Source organism: Carettochelys insculpta, chromosome 1 (assembly GCF_033958435.1).
Source record: "Carettochelys insculpta isolate YL-2023 chromosome 1, ASM3395843v1, whole genome shotgun sequence".
Taxonomy (NCBI): Eukaryota; Metazoa; Chordata; order Testudines; family Carettochelyidae; genus Carettochelys; species Carettochelys insculpta.
This window is the reverse complement of record NC_134137.1, coordinates 196,186,463-196,208,721: the sequence shown is the minus strand read 5'-3', so window position 1 is coordinate 196,208,721 and position 22,259 is coordinate 196,186,463. Positions and strand designations below refer to the sequence as shown.

The following is a 22,259-nucleotide window of genomic DNA, read 5'->3' as shown; positions in this document are numbered from 1 at the left end:
GGGGGCATTTCCTTGATGAAGCGCTGCGTATGCAATACAGCACTTCATTAGTAAACTCCCAACACCCTAATTACCATCCTTCCTTCAAAGGAGGATGATAGTGTAGACAAGCCCAACATGTGGTATCTTCTGGTACTTGAAGGAAGTATATTTTAGAATCAGTCAGTCAAGTTAATAATCAGGACTGTACTCCTTCCTTTTGTTCTGTTTTTGACATCATCGTGTCTATATACAATCCTTTGCCTCAGGCGTCACAGATATTTTGTGTATAATTAGGATTTCCACTATTACAATATGCTATACTTCTTGCCTGTAGCTGTATCTGCTCTTTTGTCTGCTCCATAACCACTCAAGTGGCTCCCAGTTCATCATCTAATTAATTCACATATTTTCATTCTCATATATTGGGGTAGCACCACCTCATTTATCCAAGAATCAGTCTGGACAAACTCAAAGGCTTTATTGTTAAAGTAATATCTAAAACCAGACTGACCCATTGGTGACTAGGTACCATTGTATTTAGTCTTCATTATCTGGAACTTTCTCCTTAGAATCTTACAAAAAGTCCTCTCTGGCTATTTTTTTTTTCAGTGTGAAGTTCGGAGTATTTTGGGGTTTCTTGTTCTATTATGGACAAGACATGCTTTAAATTGGCAAGTGTGCTCAATTCCGTCTCACCTGCTTCTTTAGGACATTCTGTGTGTACTACTACAGTTAGTTTGTATTTCAGCCGTCCCCCAAATACTTGCATTCAGTTTTAAATTATTAGAAGTGGGCGTTTATCATTGTGCTATATTTAGCATCAGCAGTACTTCTTTTTGCTTCTGTTGGGAACTGAAGAATGTGCCACCTATCGTGGCCCCCAGCAAAAGAGAAGATTTTTCTAATATGTAAACATATTTTTTACCCTGCATTTAAAATAAGAAATAATTGTATTAATTGAAAATGGTGGCCTACTTTTGGTAATCATGAACAGTACTGATGAAAATAAATAATATGGTTTATATTCTTCAGAGTAGTGATTTTTGAATGTCTCAGGTTTGGAGTGCCTAGTTTGTAAAAACTGACTTTGAGTAACTGTAAGGAAGTCTGATTTTCATAAATTTAAAAGCATCCATCTTTGAATCCCTGGTCCCTTTAATGTGTCTCAGTTTGGCTACCCCAAAATTGAGACACTCAGGCACTTGTGAAAAAATCTGACTTTGACTTATAAATGCTGTAGTTTTGCAAGTTTCTCTGGAAAATATTCCATGTTGTATGCTGTTCCTAACAAATCCTGAAACATCATGAGCCTTGACATCATTCTATGCTAAGTAAACTTCAGCACAATTCTAAGGAGTACCCCCAGTCTGGATTCCACTTAAAGTGTTAATTGATCTATACTAGAGCAATTATTTTTGTACATGAAACCACAAACTTGTTGCTTGAGCTGTGTTGTAAAGAAAATTTGTTCTGTTGAATGTGTTATGTTGAAGCGTAACACTGAGGTCTGAAAGACTTTAAAAAAAAAACAAAAACCTACTGGATTTGAGAAAATAAGTGATCTTACTATATGTACATTATAATGCCCACCAGAACTTTAATGAGGTGTAATTTAAAGTATAAAAATAAAATGTTTTATGTTATATGAAAGGCTGGCATGGAAAAGGATATAATTATAGGAGACATCTTCTAAGTTTGTTCAGAATCAAATTAGAAGGAGAGCAAAGAGCTCAAGTTAAATCTTTTCTTGTATTTGTTAACCCTAGCATTCCTTCCACTGAGACACCACAGGTGAACACCACTGTTGTTTATGAATCTTTAAAATGAGTTGTTTGTCCACTGTGGTGGCAAACTTGGAATATATGGTGATTTTTGCTGCTGCTGTTTGGTTGTTGCAACTTTGACTTGGTTGGCTTAAAGAACAGTCTTGATATGAAAATTAACGTTATATAATTATCTGGTGCTGACCCTGCTGCTAGCAGGAATTATATTTGTAATTCATATTAAGTGAACAAAATGTCTGAATACCAGTCGGATGTTTGCTTTTAAAACTTTGAAGTTTGATGGTGTGAGTATCAGTTTAAAAACTGACATGGTTTAACCAGACAAGATGCACTCTTGGAAGACAAAAATGTTTTTGCAAATTAATCCAGTGTGAATTGCTAGTGCAGTGGTATCACTAGAAGGGTTTCTACAATCATTAGATGTCTATACGGTTCGTAATACCTCATTAAACGGTGTTAGTGAGACCACTGGTGGAATTCTGGTCTATGTCTAGATTGCAGAGTTTTGTCAACAAAACCAATGGTGCATCCAGATTGCGAAGCATGTTCTGTCGATAGTAAAGTCGATAGAATGCAGCACTTTCATTGACAGCCATACCCTGCTCACCATGAGGAAGAATGCCGCTGTCCAGAGAGATCTGTCGTCAAAACGCCAGTCTGGACATTCTAGAGGAGTCCTTCTGTCAACAGAAAAAGCCTCCAGGTTACCACATGGGTGCCTTAGCAGAGACTCTGTTCACAGCAACCAGCTGTCTATGGTTCCTGCCTCCAGCCCTTCTTAAAGCCACAAGGAGCATGGGGAAACCTGTGGCAGGAATCTGAGAGCATGGGAACAGCCAAGCAGCACTCTGTAGTCCCCTACACACTCACGGTCACACCTTACCATACAGCAGCGACATGGCAGAGCAGCAGAGAGCCCGAGAGCCCCCTGAACCCCCACAGGAACAGCCTCAGGGCTCCCAGGATCCTCCAAGAGTTGCATTCCATCCTGGTTCAGCACGAGAGATTGAAACCCTCCAACATCTCTGAGCCAAGGAGGAAACTCTGCAAGACCCCTGGGCCAGGTGTCAGAATGCAGAGATCCATGGCCACATGACCACTGCCCTGGCTGAATGGGGCCACCCCAACACACCCTGAAGCAGGTCAGGGTGCAAGTAAAAGAGCTCCACCAAGGTACATGCAGGCCCAGGAAGCTGCCCGACACTTGAGGACAGCAACACCAACATGCTCATACTACAGGGAGCTGCCTACCATCCTGGGTGGGGTGGAAGACAGATCACCCCCAGGCCTGAGCCTTGATACTTGGCTTGAGGTTCCCCCACTGCAGCATGAGCCCTCAGAGGAGGAGGAGGCAGATGAGCCCCAACCCCTGCCAGAGCTGGACTCTGAGGTCAGCAGCCTGGACATTGCCCTGCACCCAGTCACCAGAAACCAGACCACCTCATGGGTGTCATCTGAGCTAGGCAAGGGCCCCTCCACTGAGTACACATGGCATGGATGGGGTGTATCGTGAGCATCACTCGGCCGGCTCGCTTGGGACCTCACAGAGCCCACCCCTTGGCTGCTAGCCCATTGAGCGGGATGGGGGTCACAGCAGTCATCACAGTCCCATGTGGCAGGGCCCACTGTGCAAGCCACACATGGGTTTGCTCCCCGGATATCCCCATTGCTTGGCCCAAGGGGTGATGGTTGCTGCACACAGTGGGGGACAGGGCCTTAGGGGTTGCATTGCATGAATGACTCACGATCTTTCCTCTTCCTTTCTTTTACACCTGGACCTACACCATTCAAGGACCAGCCCACCCCTACCTTGCCATAAGGCTAAGCCTGCAGCCAGAGGAGCTGTTGGAGAGCCTACAAGGACCTCATGTGGGAGAACACTGCTGGCCCCCTCCCATCCTCTTCCTTCTGAGATCTCCAGAAGGCCCCCCATGAAGTCACTCCCCCAGTAACATGGCTGTGGAAGGGTGGAGCAGGGGCTTCCCTCACACCTTCAACCCCGCTTCCTGAGCATCCCCCTTTAGCGGGACACCCTCAGGCAGGGACTGCAGCTACAGAGTGCATCATCTCCATGAGGAGGGCCCCAATGCTGGACTTCCCCACACCACACTGCCTGTCAACTGAGTGGTGGTGAGCTTCCAGAGGGTTGATTGCAACCCACTTCGCCACAGGGATGGCGAGCCAGAGCTGAATGTCGCATCCCCAGAGATCAAGGGAGAACTAGGTACAGAGGTCCAGGAAGGTGACCTGCATGTGAAAGTTCTGGAACTTCTGCTGGTTATCCCACTGCTACATGACCAGCAGAGCCCCCCAGTCTGCACTGGTGCGATGCTTCCAGGGTCTCAGGTGCACGGGGAGGGTTGGGAGAGCTGCAGATGTGCAAGTCCTGCAGCTAGGGGGCCATCCCCAAAGGTGCTGTCGGGCTTGCCCTCAGTGAGGAAGAGGAGGATGGCTGCCAGAAAGGTCAGCAGCAGCTGCAGCATGTTGGTGTGTGGCCATTTCAAGTCCAGGGGAAGCTCCAGTGGTGTGGCACCCAGGGAACAGCTGTCTCACCCCCAGAAGCAGGGCAAGCACAGCAGGAACTCAGAGACCTCCGCTGTCCCTCTCAGGGGTAGGTGAGCCCACAGGGGGGTCAGGGACCAGCTGTGTGGAGGGGTCTCTTTAAGTAGCTGTCTCCGCAGGGCTCTGGCACTAGATCCTGGAAGGAAGGGGTGACCTGCAACCCTGCCAAATGTGGGTCCAGATAGCTGTTTTGTCCAGAGAGCATCCGAGCTGTTTGGCTGTTCTCTATCGACAGAGCAGGTCACTCTTTTGATGTGCCTTGCTGTCTGGTTGAGCTATGTCTACGTTTTTTTCCGCAAGATATCTTCTGACACAAACTTCTGCTGAAAAATCCCTGCAATTTAGGCAATTTAGCCGTGATGTCCACTTCTTCAGTCTCCTTCCCAAAGTGCAGAGTGAGTTTAAATATGATGTGCGCTCTGGAAGACATTTCTTTACCAGATACCTGCTAATACAGGGCTCCTTAGTCTGACTTCCAGCTGTTGGAAGTTGAGGTCAAGAAACTTGAGACTGGAAATAAGATGCACATAGTGAGGCTAATTAATTGCTGGAATAGATTACCAGGTGATATGGCACATTTTTCTTCACTTGAGGCTTTGAAATCAACACTGTCTAAAAGCATGGCCTAGTTCAACCATAAGTTTTTCGGCTTAAGAAGAATTACAGGATGAAATTATCTGTTAACCAAGATATCTTAAAATCAACGAATCTTTAACAAAAACACTTCCTTGCATTCCATCTTAACACCATATAATGCAAGTAGCTTCAGCAAAGTGTGTCCTAATGTATACTGCTATGAAGATAAAGTGAATCATTACATATTTCACTATGTCATTTCCTGCAAAATTGCAGTGAGAACTTTTTTCTTTTCCATACAGTGGAACAGACAAATATTTCAAGATTTACCCCTTCACATTTGTGGGAGTGTGTTTGTTTACATTTAACTCTCTGTTACTGAAGGGAAACTATCCTTGTAGTTTAATTTCAACATGTCGTACCCTGACTCTTTAAATGACACATGTTTGGTCAAATGATTAAATTTAGGTTACTACTATTTGGGATTATGAAATAAACTTATCTTTGCTAACCTACACAGTGTTTCAAAGGTGCTAACATGACTTGAGGAACTCACAAGTCTGATGGTCTTTGGAATTCTTTGATGCATTGTATCTTATTTGTAATGGTGTGAAATGCAACAGCAGACGACAACTTTTAGTCAAGGAAATTTAAGCACCTATCTAGCTCAGAGTATGAGAGCAGATCCACTGAAAGATTGTCAAAGTTATGTTCATGTTTAAATATCTGTGCTGTATTGAAATTCTGAGTTCCGGGGGTGTCAATAGGTGAAGCATCTGATTTGGCACCCAACATGGGTGAGGTCACTGTGTATTCAAGCCAGGCAGAGAAGCCCCATTTTGGGGTTCAGAAACTTGATAAATTAGCAATAGTAAAACCTTCAGTAGGTAGTAACAGAGGTGGCCCTGTTGGCCTGTATTCTAACAAAACAAGCAAGCAGTCCTGTAGCACTTTAAAAACTAACAAAATAACTTATTTGGTGATGAGCTTTTGTGCGCTGGACCTGCTTCTTCAGATCTGGAGACAGTGCTGTACAGGAAATGGCATGACAGTTTATAACACACATTATTCAGTGGGTAGACGGAGTGGGGATTATTGCTGTTCCCTAACAACGGAAAGTATGTGAAAGAAGAGGAGATTGCTGACCAAGCTATTGTGTGTCTAAGGGCTTGTCCTCACAACTGAAAAAGACTTTGTGTTTTCATGTCAAGGTAATTAACATCCATTAGCCACCCCAAGGTAAAAACATGGTGAATACCAGGCACTTTTGCCCAGAGTTGACCTTGGCAAGTTTACTTGACAGTAAAACATTAAAAGTGCCTTATCTTCACTGTGTTCAACACTTCAGGATAGCTAACACTTGTTAATTGCCTAAGGTGAAAAACAGCATTTTAAACTGTGAAGACAAGTCCTTAAACTAACCAGATAGATCACATATTGATGACTACTCACAATGGACTGCTCATAAACAACCTACAAACCAGTAAATATTTACAGAAATTCTTCACTGAATGTCAGATAGTGATACGTTTGAGAAAAGTGCAAGATGCTGATGGAAAAGATGAAAATAGCTTCAAATTACTGAGGATAAATAATTATTTGTTTTCTCAATTTGGATTATTATCAATCATTCTTAATGAAATTACTTATTAACAATTTTACTGTACATGTTTACCTTCTAAGAGTAAATAGATTTTTCTTAATTTTGCAGAATTTATCCCATTAAATTACCCTTGTTTCTGTAGTTTTGTTTCATGTCATATTTTATCACTCCACAAGAGGCAAAGAGAAACTACTTTTAATAATACACAGATGCACCGTAATTTTATTAGAATAAAATGTAAAACAAGGCATTTTTAATATTACAAGAATAAAAACATGAAGACTAAAATCAAATTCATAGTACTGCAAGATTTATTAAAAAAACATGTTGGCACTGCAGTGTACTGGATATTTACAATTGTATTACTTGGTCACCGTGAAATTTTTGTTGGCACATTTTTGTCTGAGCTAAGGAAACTTGCTTAGCTGTGATCTGTTTCTTTTCAAAAGCATCAATAAGGCAGTCACCAATTAATTTATTGAAGAGAAACTTTCTATATGAAATGGGCAAATGATTCTTCAATAAGACACAGCAGAGTGGTTTTTTTTGGGGGGGTGGTTGTAGCATAGGATGATGACTGCATAAGGAAAGCAAAATTATGTTAATCAGGAACATGGATTATGATTTATCTTTTCATAATTTAAAATTGAATTGTGGATTATGGCAGAGTACAAGAAACTTTTCTATGGTGTCCACCTTGAAACAGATGCAATAATTAGGATCTTTTATTGAAGTTGATAGGAGATAATTTTGCTATAAATTGACGATTTGGGTTCCCAGTAGAATTTCTGAGAGTTCATGCCTCCCATTTCCTTTTATAAACTGTTCCAACCACTGTCTGACCCTTGGTGGGCAGGAGGTGTCAGGGGGAAATGGAGGAAACACTGGTCAAACAGGGTATCCTGAACCATTCTGGCCCTTTGCCACACACAGGGCCTGTTGATTAGTAGCTCCAGCATACTGGCTAGTGACCTAAAAAGGCTGTGACCTGTGTTGCCAGAATAAGCATGAGATTGAGAAGATTTCTCAGTTGCCAACCAATAGATGTTGTCCATTGTTTCCATTAGTGGTTTTCTATGATGCTGCAAGAATTTGTTCTTTAAAATAACTGACCGTAGTTTTTTTTCTTCTTCATCTGGGTTACAGGTATTTTTGTGGCTTTGTCACAGTTTTTTTAAAATGATCGTTATATTTTACTCTTCAGCAACATATTTTATATGTTGGTTACTCTAGTAATGATTAGCTCCAAAAGAGTCAAATTCAAAGGGAGCAATGGACTTTAGATGAAGTGATGGACCACTGGATGATAACACCTTTACTATGCCGTGGGACATGAGTTAAAGCTACCAATAAAGGCAGCTTGCGCAAGTTCTTTGAGAGAAGAGTGTTCGCTGATACAAATCTGAATCAAATGGCTAGCACAAATGGGACAAAGGTTGTTTGGGGCTGTGGCCTATTTTAAAATACTGTAACTACTGCTTAATTTGTTTTGAGGAGGCCATCTGTAGTCCAGAAAGCAAACTCAGCCTCATTCATTGTATGAGCACCCAATATATTATTTTCGCTATTAATTCCACTTCTTTCTGCTTAGCATAACCAGTATACTGCTGTAAAGAACTTTTGTTTTGTTTTGTTTTTTGGTTAACTGGCTGTTTCAAAAAACAAATAATAATTTCCGATTGGCCGGGGAAAGATTTTTTTTCGTAAATTTCTGATGGATTAAAAACTTAAAAAATGGTTCAAATGAATTTTTTCAGGTATTTTTAACCCAAAATATTACATTAGATTTCAAATTTGATTGTTTTGATTTTATTAAAGATAAAATGTATGTACATTGCAAAATGAGTCCTTTGAAGCTGAACAATTGAAATATTTTTTTGGAAAATGTCAAAATGGAATATGTTGATTTAAAAAGCATTACTCAACTTGGTGAAGCTGACATGAATTTGCAAAATTTTTGCAAAACTATATTTTTCACAAACATCACACCACACCACACAACACCACGACCCAGTTTGGAATGATTTCCCTCCCCCCACCCCCATCTCTGGTAAACAGAGTAAAGCTTGAGAAGAAAATAGTGAGTGATGTGTGTCTGAACATGTTATTCAGGACCTACCAGAATGCCCAAATGTATTTTGATTCCACTTACTGTGTTGCTTGTGTGTAAAAACGTACCTTCATGTGATTCCTAAATATTCTTCTGTTGGTTATGCCATAGGAAAGAGATTTTTTTCATTAAGAAATGCAGGATTTTTGAATTTGAGTAGATGTGTAAAAGCTGTTCCTTTCACAGATTAAACTCAACATGTAACTTCAGAGAGTCTCATGCAGTTCAGTGAGGTCACAGAAAGTACCTTGTGCAAGAAGCACAGGATTACAGTCATTGTTTGTTCTATTTAACAAAACGTTGAAGCACAATATGAATGAAGATGATAAATGTTTCTTAAAATTGGCATATATTGTTTCCTCGGAAAGATTCTACATGTTAATGTATTGAAATTATCTTCCTGTTTTTGATTAGCCATTTTTTTCCCCCAAATTATTTTTTTTTCCCTGGGAAAATGAGATGCACATGGTGAAATTTGAACCTTTGATAACTGAAAACATATACTGTACTGGATTGTAAAGTATACTGCTAATATATCTTCAAAAGGAAATGTATTCTCAGTTTCCAGTAAGCCTTGACTATAAAGGACACTGGAGAAAAATTGATTTTTCAGCAAGAGAAGAGGTATTTAAATTTATAACTTTGTGCAAGATTGCCAGGGCCTAAGGCAAAACTGGAGTATATGTCTACTTTACAGCTGCAAAAATAATTACATGACCACTATCTGTGAAGTAATCTTTAATGGATTACTTTTTGTTAGCTTTTCATTATGTAATGTTAGAGCCAAAATAATTCATAGCAAATGGAAAAAAAATATTTTGATGTTTCTATGACCTGGACCTTTGATGTCCTCCTAAGGTATTTTATTATGTGTTGGTTAATTTGTGAATAGATCTCAGGTTACAGGCAAGGTACTGCACTTGTAAAGCTGATCTAAGCCGAACAAGTGTAGAAAATTACTCAAGTAATTTGCTTTTATTAGGTCAGTATTGGACTTCTTTGTTGCTTCAGAGGTGCTAAAAACCATCCAAGGTGCTATCTAATAGATTTTCATCTTAGATTTATGAGCTCCTCCAGATGTAAAAAGCACTTACCATTTGTTAAGATCATTTCACTGAATGTTTATTTTATTTTACAGCACATACTTTTAAATATCTGTTCAATTTGTGCTAGTGATATAATCTTGGGAATTAAGAAGTACCTTCTTACTCAGATGCTCATTACAGCCCTTGTGTCATCTGAAAAAAAAAATATTAGAATTCGAAAGGGTTCAGGAAAAGGCAACAAAAATGATTAAGGTTATGGAGAAGCTTCCATATGAGGAAAGATGAATAAGACTGGGATTTTTTCAGCTTGTAAGAGACACAGCCAAGGAAAGATATGATAGAGATCTACAAAATAATGACTGTTGTGGAGAAAGTTAATAAGGAAGTTTTATTTATCCCTTCTCAGATCATGGCAACTAGGGATTTCAGTATGAAATTAATAGGCAGCAAGTTTAAAACAAAAGTCCACACACAGTCAACCTGTGCAACTCTTGGGCGGGGAACGTTATGAAGGCCAAGATGGTAATGGGGCTTGAAAAAGACTAGATAAATTCATGGAGGATAGCTCTATCAATAGGTATTAGTTAGTATTCCGGGATGGTGTCCCTAGCCTCTGTTTGACACCCAATTATTATCTGCTCTGTTCTCTCCCCTACTCCCCCATTAGGACACCTGTCATTGACCACTGTCAGAAGACAGAATGTTGGGCTAGATGGATCTTTGGTCTGATCCAATATGGCCAAGCTTATATTTTAACATAAGCCTGGGGATGGGGTGTGGGTTTACAAAATAAGGGTAAAGCTTGGGAATGGGGGGTATGAGTGCTAAGGTGGGTAAAGCCTAGAGATGGGGATGTGGGTTTGGGGGCTGAAGGGGGCAGAGCCTGGGAATGGAGTTCCACAAAATTCTTTCAAGTTTAAAGGGTTCCATGGCCAAATACAGTTAGGAAAACTCTGCACTAGAAGCACCATGTAATAAACTGAGACTTGCTGCTGCCAAAATCAGTTAGAATTTTTAACATTATTTTAGTGGAATGTGAACCCTGACCTCTGTCACGTCTCATTTTTGAACCCATTTCTTTTTCCTTTTCTACAGAGAAAAGACCATAACTGCAACAGAAGTAAAAATGTATACAAATTTTAATTAAGCTAAACTATAAGTCTTATTAATAACAATGTACGAACATGCAGAAGAGTTAGTTCGCAGCACACAGCTATTGATGCAGGCCAGCAGTAGTCCCACAGAGTCGTTAGAACTTGCACAGTTCTGAACACATTTTAGCCGCAGGTGTGAATAGGTCGCAAGAGAGAGCAAATTCCAGTGAGGAGAACCCTCCATGAAGAAAGTCCTGTTGTGCACATCTAGGAAATAATTACCAGCTAACTATGACTGCTGTAATGGGGAACATATATGGTTCACCAGGGGCCTCCCTTGGAACCTAAATCATTGTATAATTTTATTGTCTTAAAAAAAAAAAAGACTTATTAAATTGACTTTTAGAAGCCAAAGGCTTCTGGGGTGTATTTACATGTTGGTACTGGCTTTGGCACTGGTGTGCCAAAGTGCTGCCAGATGTGCAGTTATGTGTCAATACTGACTTTGTTGTCTTCGCTCTTTCAGTACTACGAGATGACTTCAGACAGAACCCTTCAGATGTAATGGTAGCTGTGGGTGAACCTGCCGTGATGGAATGCCAACCTCCAAGAGGCCATCCAGAACCCACGATCTCATGGAAAAAAGATGGATCTCCCCTGGATGACAAAGATGAACGAATTACAGTAAGTGTAAAACCTTGACATAAGAAATTCCTTTTCCATTCACGTTTCTCAGCAAACACTGCCAATCTACCCATTCTTAGTGTGCTAAGCTTCAGGTTTTCAGTCCCTCTTAATTTCCACACCTCTTTTGCCTTGCCTAAATGTTGCACAGGATGCATCTCATTCCTATCTGGCTGGAATTGTGTCCTGTCTAATTGTGTCCTGTCTAACTTACAGTATCTAAGGGTGGGCCATGCATTTCTGTTTGTTAGAATGATCATGTTCAACACATTCCATCCTTCTTGAGACGATAGATGGAGAAAAAAGTGCTGCAGAAGAGAAAATGAAATTCTATTCTCAAGAAAAGACAATTCTTATTGAAAATTGGGATTAAATGTCAGAGAAACAGTCTTTTTTCATGAAAAGGGGAAAGCCCAAAGTGAGACTGACCAAACTTTAGAAGCCTGGCTGTTGACAAGGTTATGTTCTTCTTCGAGTGTCCCCGTGGGTGCTCCACATTAGGTGTCGGGCTCGCCCGGCGCCGCAGATCGGATCTTCCAAGCAGTTTCTGCTGGACCGCGCATGCGCCGGTGCGCACCGCTCCCTTGCGTGCTCCTGGCCACGTGCGCGATCCGGTCCCCGCCAGTTCCTCTTAACCACCGTCGGCTGCAGACGGAATCCAACTAGGCTATGGCCAAGTTAGCATATTCAATGGTTTTAGCTGCTTTCTTTAAAGTTTTCAAGTTCTTAGTCTATTGTTAAGTTAGCCAGTTGTTATTTTCAAAAAAAAAACAAGAAACAACAAGCGGGACAGAATTCAGTCCGGTCCTAGTAACAAGCGGAGCGCCGGAGGCCAGGAGCCTAGGGCCATTAGCCCTCCTGCCGCGGCAGGCTATCTGAGAGGGGGGAAAACAGCACAGAGAAGGTGCTCAGTACCCCATTAACAACTAAAAGACTCACCAACAATGTCCTCTTCAGGATTCAAGAAATGTGAGTCTTGCCGAGAGACAATGCAGAAATGCTCCTTCTGTGCAAAATTAACAGCCAGAGCAAGGAAGGACAGGGAGATGCGGCTTAAAATGCTGCTATTCGACAAGGCCCTCCAGCCAGACGTGCCAGAGCGGCCGCAGCAGGAGGGACCCTCCGGGGCCCATAAAAGGAAAGCTGCCTCCCTCACCCCATCAGCGCAAAAACGGAGGAAAGTCTCCCCAACCCGATCCCTGCTGGCAGCAACAGCGAGTGGGACGGGAGGAGGGCACAGCCCCCAGCCGCAGCAACAGCTGATCGGCGGCGGCACGGAGAGCACGTGGAGGCGGCTCAGCCTCCAATGATCAAACAGCCGCCCCGCACCGCAGGCAGGGCGGCGGCTAAACAAGCGCCGGTACCGGCGGCACCGCAGGCAGTGGCACCGACCCCCGGGGAACTGGCAGTGCAGAGCGCGCAGGCACGCAGCCTGCAGGCACCGGAGGACACCGCCTGCGCAGCACCACCCAAGAGTGTGCCGAGCGCGGCGCGGACGGGGCTGGAGCCACCCCCTCAAGGGAAGGGGAAGGCTGCACAGAAAACAAGGCACCGCAGCCCCTCTCTAGACAGGGCTGCAGAGTTGCTTTCTCTCAGCCCTCGGCTCATGCTGAGGATTCCAACTAGAAGGCAGGGGTCCCCCCTAGCCTACCTGGAGCCCCCGTCTCCATTTTTACAACCAGCCTCGCCCTGGCTGGGACCACCCTCACCCTTCTTGGGGTTTGAGCCGCTGGAGTACTATCACAAATCGCTCTCTCCAGTGTCCCATGTCTCTCGACGATCTCACTCCCCCAGACGCACGGGGTATGCACCAAGGGAGTGGTCCAGGTCACCTTCCCAAGAACAGTGCCCATGCTGCCATGGTCGTCCCTATCACGCGGGGCATAGACACCACCAGGGAAAGATCATTCTACCAGGGAAAGATCCCCACAGACGGTCCCGTATCCCCGAGGGCAATCGCGAACGGGGACAGAGACTCAAGTATCTCAGGGGGAACTGGTTATGGAACCCCGAGATTTTCCCTCGCGAGCTTCCAGCGAGCGGATGTACCATCGCCAACAGGAACCGGAAGGGTCCAGAGAGGTGTATCCTAATGGTTCCTCGCTCTCCTCCCCGGATGAGGCTACGGCCCCGGGGGATGTCCATCCTTCGGACGATCTCAAACAGTTTCAAGAGCTGTTTAAAAGGGTGGCCTTCACGCAAGGCATCCAGACAGCAGAGGTGCAAGAGAAACACCATAAGCTCCTCAAAAATCTGAGACCTCCGGCCTCCTCCAAAATAGCAATACCGCTTGACGAAGCAATCTTGGAGTCCGCCACTACGATATGGCAGACCCCTGCGACTATTCCGCCTGTCCACAAGAGAGTGGATAAGAAATACTTCATGCTGGCGAAGGGCATGGAGTTCCTGTTCAGCCACCCACAACCAAATTCCTTGGTGGTAGAGTCGTCGCAACAAAGATCAAAGACATCTCAATTCAAGACAGGGGGAACAGACAAAGATGCCAAGAAGCTAGAGCTGTGCGGCAGAAAGGTCTACTCCTCCTCCACACTACTTTTGCGAATGGCAAATTACGCAGCGCATCTAGCGAACCACAATTTCGACAACTACATTAGGTTAACCTCCCTCATGGACTCGCTTCCAGAGGACAAGAAACTGGTGCTCAAGGCCATCGTGCAAGAAGGCTACGCGGCCTCGAGGACGGGAGTTCAGATCACCCTGGATGTTGCGGACACAGCAGCACGCTCCACAGCTACGGCAGTGGTGATGCGAAGGGAGTCCTGGCTCCAGACTTCGAGTATACCGAGGGATCTGCAGGCAAAGATTGTCGATCTTCCCTTCGACACGCAGAAGCTGTTTGCTGAATCAACTGACCCGGTCCTTCATTCCAGTAAAGATTCAAGAGCCACGCTTAGGACCCTGGGGATTTACACCCCTCCATACAGAAAGAAAAAGTACTACCCTCAAGAAGGACAGTACCACTACCAGCCACAGCGTCCCCAGTACCACAGGGGTTACGAGCAAGGGCGACATCAACAGCACCAGCAGTGCAGAACTCCCAGGCGACGTTCCCAACAGAGCCGTGCGTCCTCGGGGCAGGGCCAAAGGCCACAAGTTTGACACACAGATCCAGGGCTGCGCCATCACTACCATCGCACAAGGTCATCCGAAGCTGTTATTCCACGATCGCCTCCGACCGTTCTACGACCAGTGGCAAAGGATCACCATAGACAAATGGGTGCTGGAGATCATAGCCACGGGGTATGCCATCCCCTTCCAGTCGCTCCTGACAGCGCGGGCAGAATCGCGGGGGAGAAACGACCCCCCGCTGACCCCGCACCAGCAATCCGTCGGATCCCTCACGGGGCTTCGAGCGAGGGCACAGAGGAGTCGGCAGCAGGCCCCACCAACTGGCGGTGTGCCGCTCCGCCCCTCCGCAGACCAACCCCACCCACCTCCGGCAGGGGGGCCCGGAGCACAGTGTAGATGTGAAGGGAGAGACCAGGGGAAACTGATCACTGGTAGGGCAGGAGCTGGCCTATTGGCTAAAGGGAAGGGTGAAGCACGGAGAGGAGGGTAGAATTAAACAAGGATTATATTTATTAGCACAAACAGTAATAGTCAAACTAACAATACAACAATTAAACTATAACACTATATACTAACTTATCTATAATTTAAAAACTTACAACAAATGTCATTAAGGATTCCATTGATGAAGTCTATGAGAGACTTTCCTTGCTAGACACAAGGACAAAAGGTTTAGTGAGCTCTTTTTGTTTTCTCCGGGTTACAAGGGGTAAGTTTTAGTTTGCCCCCCTCATATACCCTGGGCAACTGATTAGGTTACCCTATCGGATCCCTTGTGGACCAGCCTGACAAGGTTCCTTTCCCACTGATTCTTTCAGCGGGGATTGGAGAGGATGGGGAAAGAGAGAAACAGGGAAGAAAGGGTTATAAAGAGAGAGAGAGAGAGAGTATAACATTAAAATCCTAACTAACAAACTTTCAACTATGGGGTTGTTAAGCAGGTGTGCAGCCCCAAATAATAATTAGACATTAGCTTTAAGCTATGTTGTGGTAAATATACCACGTGGCCCGGTTTAAGTTATAAAGTTAATATCCTGGGGCGTGGGGATTTTACATGTCCTGTAGTTTGGTCCGTTGAAGTGGCTGCGTCCGGTGATGGAAGGCTGAGGCAGTGACAACGAGGTTGATGGTGCTGCGCGAGTTGCAGGCTTTAGGCCTCAGTGGGAATGGGCGCAGTACCCCACCCTATTGATGGGGCCAGTTTGCCCCACTCCCCGTCCGCTCTCGGCCTGTTGTCGGCGGCTGGATCGAAGATGCCGCAGTGATTTTTTCGGCAGTCTCTGGGTGCTAAAGGGTGCGGGCGCAGTACTTCACCCTAAGGGTGAAGCCAGTTCGTCCCTCACCTGAATCACCTCAGAATACACTGCCTAAGCTCTTTTAGTGAGAGTGATTTCAAGTAAAGTGATTTCAAGTAGCCTGTCTCAGCAGAGCGGACTCTGCTGGGTGGCTGCAGCGCTGCAGGCTCAGGAGACAGGAGCTCTCCTCAGCTCAGGAGCTCTTCGCAAAGTCTTCTACTGGGCGAGCAGGTGCCGACTGGACTGGGCTGACTGACTGACTCACTGGCTGGCTGACCCCCCAGTGCTGCGGGGCGCCGCCTTATATGTTCTATACTTATGAATTATTCATGAGTTCATTATCATATGAACGTTCTGAGGGGCCTGTTCTCAACCAGGTCCCTCTCCAGGAGCTACCTCACCTTGGACCAATGAGGTGCCTGGATTTTGAAATTCATGATTTGAAATGTCTGTGAGTTCAGGTTACCGGTAAAACCAACTGACACAGAGTGACCGTTACTAAGGGCGCAAAATGGCAGCCTATGTACTTTTTAGGGTCTACCTGCCCCTGTGGTGATATTAATGGCTCAAAGGCTTGTTTCCCCTGGCCCACGGGTATGATAATGCCTGAGGGATGAAAAATCCCTGACAGCTCCCACCGCCACGACCTCCACCCAGGCCCCACCTCCAGGAGGCCTCCCACGTAGCGAGGCTCAAGCAGGAGGTAGACCATCTCATGCTCATAGGGGCAGTGGAAAGAGTGCCGGAGCAACTGCAAGGGAAAGGGCTCTACTCGAGGTACTTCCTCACAGAGAAAAAGACAGGAGGCTGGAGGCCCATCTTAGATCTTCCAGGCCTCAACCGGTACCTGCGCAAGCAACGCTTTCGGATGATCACAATCGCCTCCATCCTTACGGCACTGGACGATGGAGTTTGGTTTGCAGCCCTCAACTTACAAGACGCGTATTTTCACATAACTATCCATCTGGCTCACCGACGATTCCTCCGGTTCATGGTAGGCAAAGAACATTTTCAATACAAGGTCCTACCGTTCGCCCTCTCCTCAGCCCCCACAGTCTTCACCAAGACCTTGGCAGTGGTGTCAGCCTACCTGCACAGACGGGGTATTTATATTCCTGTATCTGGACGACTGCCTACTCAAAGGGGCCTCGAAGGAAGAGGTACTACGCATGATACACGTCACAGCAGGCACGTTCTCTTCGCTCGGCCTGGTTATCAATCTGGCAAAATCAAAGATAGACCCCACACAGGACATAGAGTTCATAGGGGCACGCATAAATTCTATTACAGCGAGAGTGTATCTACCAGAGACTCGCTTTTGGGCCATCGGCTCCCTCGTGCAAGTCATCACCTTCAGCCCTACAGTGCCGGTTCTGACGTGCTTACAGCTGCTGGGCCACATGGCAGCAGCGACCTTCGTAGTACAGAACGCCAGGTTACACATGCGCAGCATGCAGCACTGGCTGGCGAGCGGATACAAACCGGCAGCACACACCGTTCAAAGGGTGGTGTCGCCCACAACAGAGGTGCGCAAATCCCTGCAATGGTGGGTAAACCCCAAGAACATGCTAACAGGGGTACCCTTCCACCAACCACAAATATCGGTTTTTCTTACTACAGATGCCTCCCACATAGGGTGGGGAGCACACATGGGCGAAGAGGTGACGCAAGGACTGTGGTCCTCCACGGAACAGTCACTGCACATAAATATACTGGAGCTCAGAGCAGTGTTCAATGCCTGCAGACACTTTTGAGACCATATACAAGGCAAAGTATTCGGGATCAGTACAGACAATACCTCCACCATGTTTTATATAAATCGGCAAGGAGGAGCTTGGTCCCGTGCCTTATGTGCGGAAGCAGTCCGGTTGTGGAACTGGTGCATCGCAAACAATATAACCTTGAAAGCCTTGTACTTTCCAGGCGCTCACAATGTGAAGGCAGACCAGCTGAGCAGGCGTTTCGCACTCACGCACGAGTGGCAGATCCTTCCCGATCTGCTACGACCGATTTTTCACGCATAGGGCTTTCCCCAGATAGACCTGTTTGCCACTCAACACAACAAGAAGTGCCCACGATTCTGCTCCAGGGCAGGCCTGGGACGGGGGTCCCTGTGGGACGCATTCGCGATCTCGTGGAGGGGCCCCCTGCTTTACGCTTTTCTTCCCACAGTGCTGATCCACAAAGTCTTGCAGAAAGCCAGGAGGGAAGGAGCCCGAATGATCCTGATAGTCCCAACGTGGGATCGACAGCAATGGTTCCCCCTACTCCTGCGCATGTCGGATCGTCCACCGATGCCCCTTTTGGTGGCGCCGGATCTGCTCACGCAAGCCCAGGGGTCCATAGTGCATCCGCACCCCCAAGGCCTGCGACTACACGCGTGGTTAATCCATGGCTCAGCTCCCTAGAGAGCACATGTACGGAGGAAGTGCAACAAGTCCTAGAAAGTAGCAGGAGGACTTCCACCAGGAAGACCTACAAGCAGAAATGGACTCGCTTCACGGCATGGTGTTCTACCAAACAGCTAGCCCCCCTTTCGGTGCCTATACCTGTAATATTAGAGTATTTAGTGGACCTCGAGAGGAGGACTCTCACTATCCTCGTTAAAGGTCCACCTTGCTCCCATTTCGGCGTTCGGACACGAAGAGGAAGGGCACACGGTGTTCGCCCACCCCATGGTTACCAGGTTCCTCAAAGGGTTGGTAAACTTATACCCGCCTCGGAAACCGCTTCCACCTTCGTGGAACTTGGACCTGGTGCTTAATGCGCTAATGGGACCACCGTTCGAGCCTTTAGCCACGGTTTCCCTCCGCCTCCTTATGATAAAGACGACCTTCCTTCTCGCAATCACGTCAGCTCGCAGGGTGAGCGAGCTTGCGGCAGTTATGGCAACGCCACCCTGCACAGTATTTTCCAAGGAGGCGGTAACAATACGGCTGCATCCAGCCTTTGTTCCTAAGTTTTCTTCAGAGTTTCATATTAATGAACCTATTGTTTTACCCAAAGCCTCATAACTCTAACGAAGAGGCACGCCTACACCTCCTGGATGTGAGGAGGGCGCTGGCCTTCTATATAGACAGGACCAAGCCCATCCGGAAAACAGATAGACTCCTGGTCTCTTTTGCTCCCAAATCGAAAGGAGAAGGTCTCTCTTCGCAGAGAATCTCGAAGCACATCGTATCCTGCATAAAAATGTGCTATGAACTCAAGAAGACTCCTTTACTGGCCCCGCCCAGGGCTCATTCCACTAGGGCGGTGGCGGCATCAACAGCGTTTTTCAAGGGCGTTGCACTAAAGGACATTTGCAGAGCGGCTACCTGGTCATCCTATGACACCTTCACCAAGCACTACGCCCTTCACAGGGTATTCCAAGAGGATACCCAGCTCTCGACAGCGGTCCTCTCGGGGACAAGCTGTACATGATCCGATTACCCACCTTCTATTTTGGGTTACTGCTGGGTAGTGGAGCACCCACGGGGGACACTCGAAGAAGAAAGAAAGGTTACTCACCGTAGTAACGGTGGTTCTTCGAGATGTGTCCCCGTGGGTGCTCCACCACCCGCCCATCCTCCCTGCTTCGGATCTCTGTTTAGTGTTTTGCAGGAGCATCCGAGGCGGTTGGTCAAGGAACTGGCGGGGATCTGATCGCACACGTGGTCAGGAGCGCGCAAGGGAGCGGCGCGCACCAGTGCATGCGCGGTGCGGCAGAAACTGCTTGGAAGATCTGATCTGCAGCGCTGGGCGAGCCCGACACCTAATGTGGAGCACCCACGGGGACACATCTTGAAGAACCACCGTTACTATGGTGAGTAACCTTTTTTTCCCAACTTCTCTGCTTCTCTTGCACCAGAATTGTGGGAAGGTGAGAAGGCTGAGTCTGTAGGTTACATAGCTCTCTGGCTGTCAGCACTAGGAGGGCAGGGCAGTGATAGCCATCCAAGAAACTTTTGTCAATTTCACACTCTGCAGGTGGGCTACCATGAAGCTTCTGATGTGCCTTGTAAAAAAATTAAAATATTTGGCAAAATTCAAATTTTCATGTGGAAAATTTCAGTTTTCAGAAAGAAGTGTTTTGTGTTTAAAAATAAAAATAAAAAAATAAAAAGTACTTTTTACAGAAATGTCAGAGTACCTCCATTTGAAGAGTTATATTGCAATCTGTAGCCTGTGAAAATAAAATTGATTTTATTTCAGCTGTCATAAGTCTTCTCTCTCTGGTTATATCTACACTAGAGAGGTTTTGTCGACAAAATCCAGGGAGCGTCCACATTCCCAAGGCATTCTGTTGACAGTAAATTGACAGAACACAGCACTTCTTTCGACAGCGTTCTGCTGCTCCTCCATGAGGCAGAATGCCTCTGTGAACAGATTCCATTGTCAGAAAGCCATTTTGGATGTTCCAGGAGCCCTCGGTCGACAGACAGGGTTTCCAGGACACCAGTCATCCCTGTCTACTGTGCTTCTGGTCGGCCATTCTGTCGAGAGAGCAGCTGAGGCATCTGGCTTCTCTCTGTCAACGGAGGAGACTGCTCTTTCCATTTTCTTGGCAGTATGACCATGATCTGTGTATGGAAGTTTTGTTGGAAGATATCTCCCATCAGAAACTGTTGTCGACAGATCACTCTAGCGTACACATAGCTACCAGTAGTAACCAGGGGCTAAGTGCCATAATGTTTGCTTTCAAGCTAAGTAATATTTCAGTAGTAAAGGTGAGCCATTAGTTGTGTAAATAAACCATTTTTTAAAATGTCTTCAAAATGACTTTGGCATACTACCCACAACAAGTTATGGAATGAATTGGGAAGTATAATAAGGCTTTTGGAACAAAGTTATATTTCTTTCAGGAGATAATGGCATATTCTACTTCATTTTTCATTAGAAGTGTTCTTATACTTATGTAGGCTGAACAGTGCAATAAAAGTTATTTTCAAGTATACAAAAAAAGCAAATTGGAAAGCTATCTTTATTTTAATTTTTGACATGCCAAACCATCAGCAGTGAACCTAGCTGTTTTTTTACTAATGCTTAACACATAAAGAGCTTTTAAAATTTGTATATGCTGCCAACATGGTGAACCAAGACATTGCTCTAGATAGTTGGAAATAGCAATATGTGAAAATGTACTTCTTGTAAGATTATTTCTGTACTACATGAATTACTACTGTTAAGCTGATGTAAAACACTGGAGATAAAGTATTTATACCTTACTCATCTGCTCAATGAATGACTTTTGTAGGAAGTGAACACACAAAAACCCAGTAACTAAGTTCAAAATGACTGCTGCTCCTTAGTGATCTAAATTGTTTTGGGTTGTCTTCCCACCCCCCTTCCTAAGGGCAAAACAAAGCTTCAGTATTTAGTGCCATAGATTTACAAAATAAGAAACAGCTGTGTGTGATAGATGATTGTTTTCAATCACATAACAATAAAATTAAAAATACCTTATCTAATATCTGGGCTAGATTTGCAAAAGGACCTAGTTGTCGGACTGACATTTTAAGTTTCTGAATCTGAAACTCAGGTCGCACTGAGATTTACATGCCTCCTCTCCCCATGCTCTTAGCTGTAGGTGTCTAAAATGTTTGCATTTAAAGCTCTATGTTTCTGCTTCTGAACCTGTGAACAGGTTCTTGACACTTAAATTTCCAAACAATAACCTTGCTGGGGGAAGATAGGCATTCCTGTGCCTGATTCATCTACAGGGCCTGATCTGGTAAGTGAATGCAGGCTTTATCTACTGAATTAGTCCGTTGTAGACAAGTTTACACAAAATGGGGAAGTAAAGAGGCAGATTAATAGACCAGATAAGTACCCAGAAGTCACCTACTTCATGATAGGCCTAACAAGGAAATTAAAGGAGCATTACTTGTCATCACCTATAACTCTCACCTGAAACCCTTCTAGTGCATCATTGACAACCTACAACCTATCCTAGAGCACAATCCTTCAGTCTCACAGGCCTTGGGTGACAGGCCAGTCCTCTCCTACAGACGACCACCCAACTTCAAGAAAATACTCATCAACAGCCGTACACCGTACCACAAAAACACTAACCCACGAACATATCACTGCAACAAACCCTGTTGCCAGTGCCATCCACATATACAAGTGGCATCATCACAGGACCTAGCCACACTATCGGGCTCATACACCTGCACATGAATTGATGTGATGTATTCCATCATGTACTAGCAATGCCCCTTTGCAATCTACACTGAACATACTTAGATAGTCTCTGCACCAAAGAATGAAAGAACATAAATCTGACATCAGGAATTGGAATGCACATAATAATAGGGGAACATTTTAACCTCCCTGGACATTCAATAAAGGATTTAAAAGTAACCATCCTTCTACCCCCCCACCCCCCCAAAAAAATACCACAAGATTACAGAGGGAGACACCCGAATTGTAATTCATTTGCAAACTTTAC

At 45.2% G+C, this 22,259-nt stretch overlaps 1 protein-coding gene across 1 annotated transcript in view; it reads left to right on the top strand.

The window, feature by feature from the left end:
- ROBO1 (roundabout guidance receptor 1) overlaps window positions 1-22,259 on the top strand; it is a 1,118,017-nt gene that overhangs the window by 925,803 nt on the left and 169,955 nt on the right. Inside the window, exon 5 of the mRNA XM_074997703.1 lies at window positions 11,284-11,441. Within this exon, the coding sequence (XP_074853804.1) occupies window positions 11,284-11,441 (158 nt within the window). The remainder of the gene's footprint in view (window positions 1-11,283; window positions 11,442-22,259) is intronic.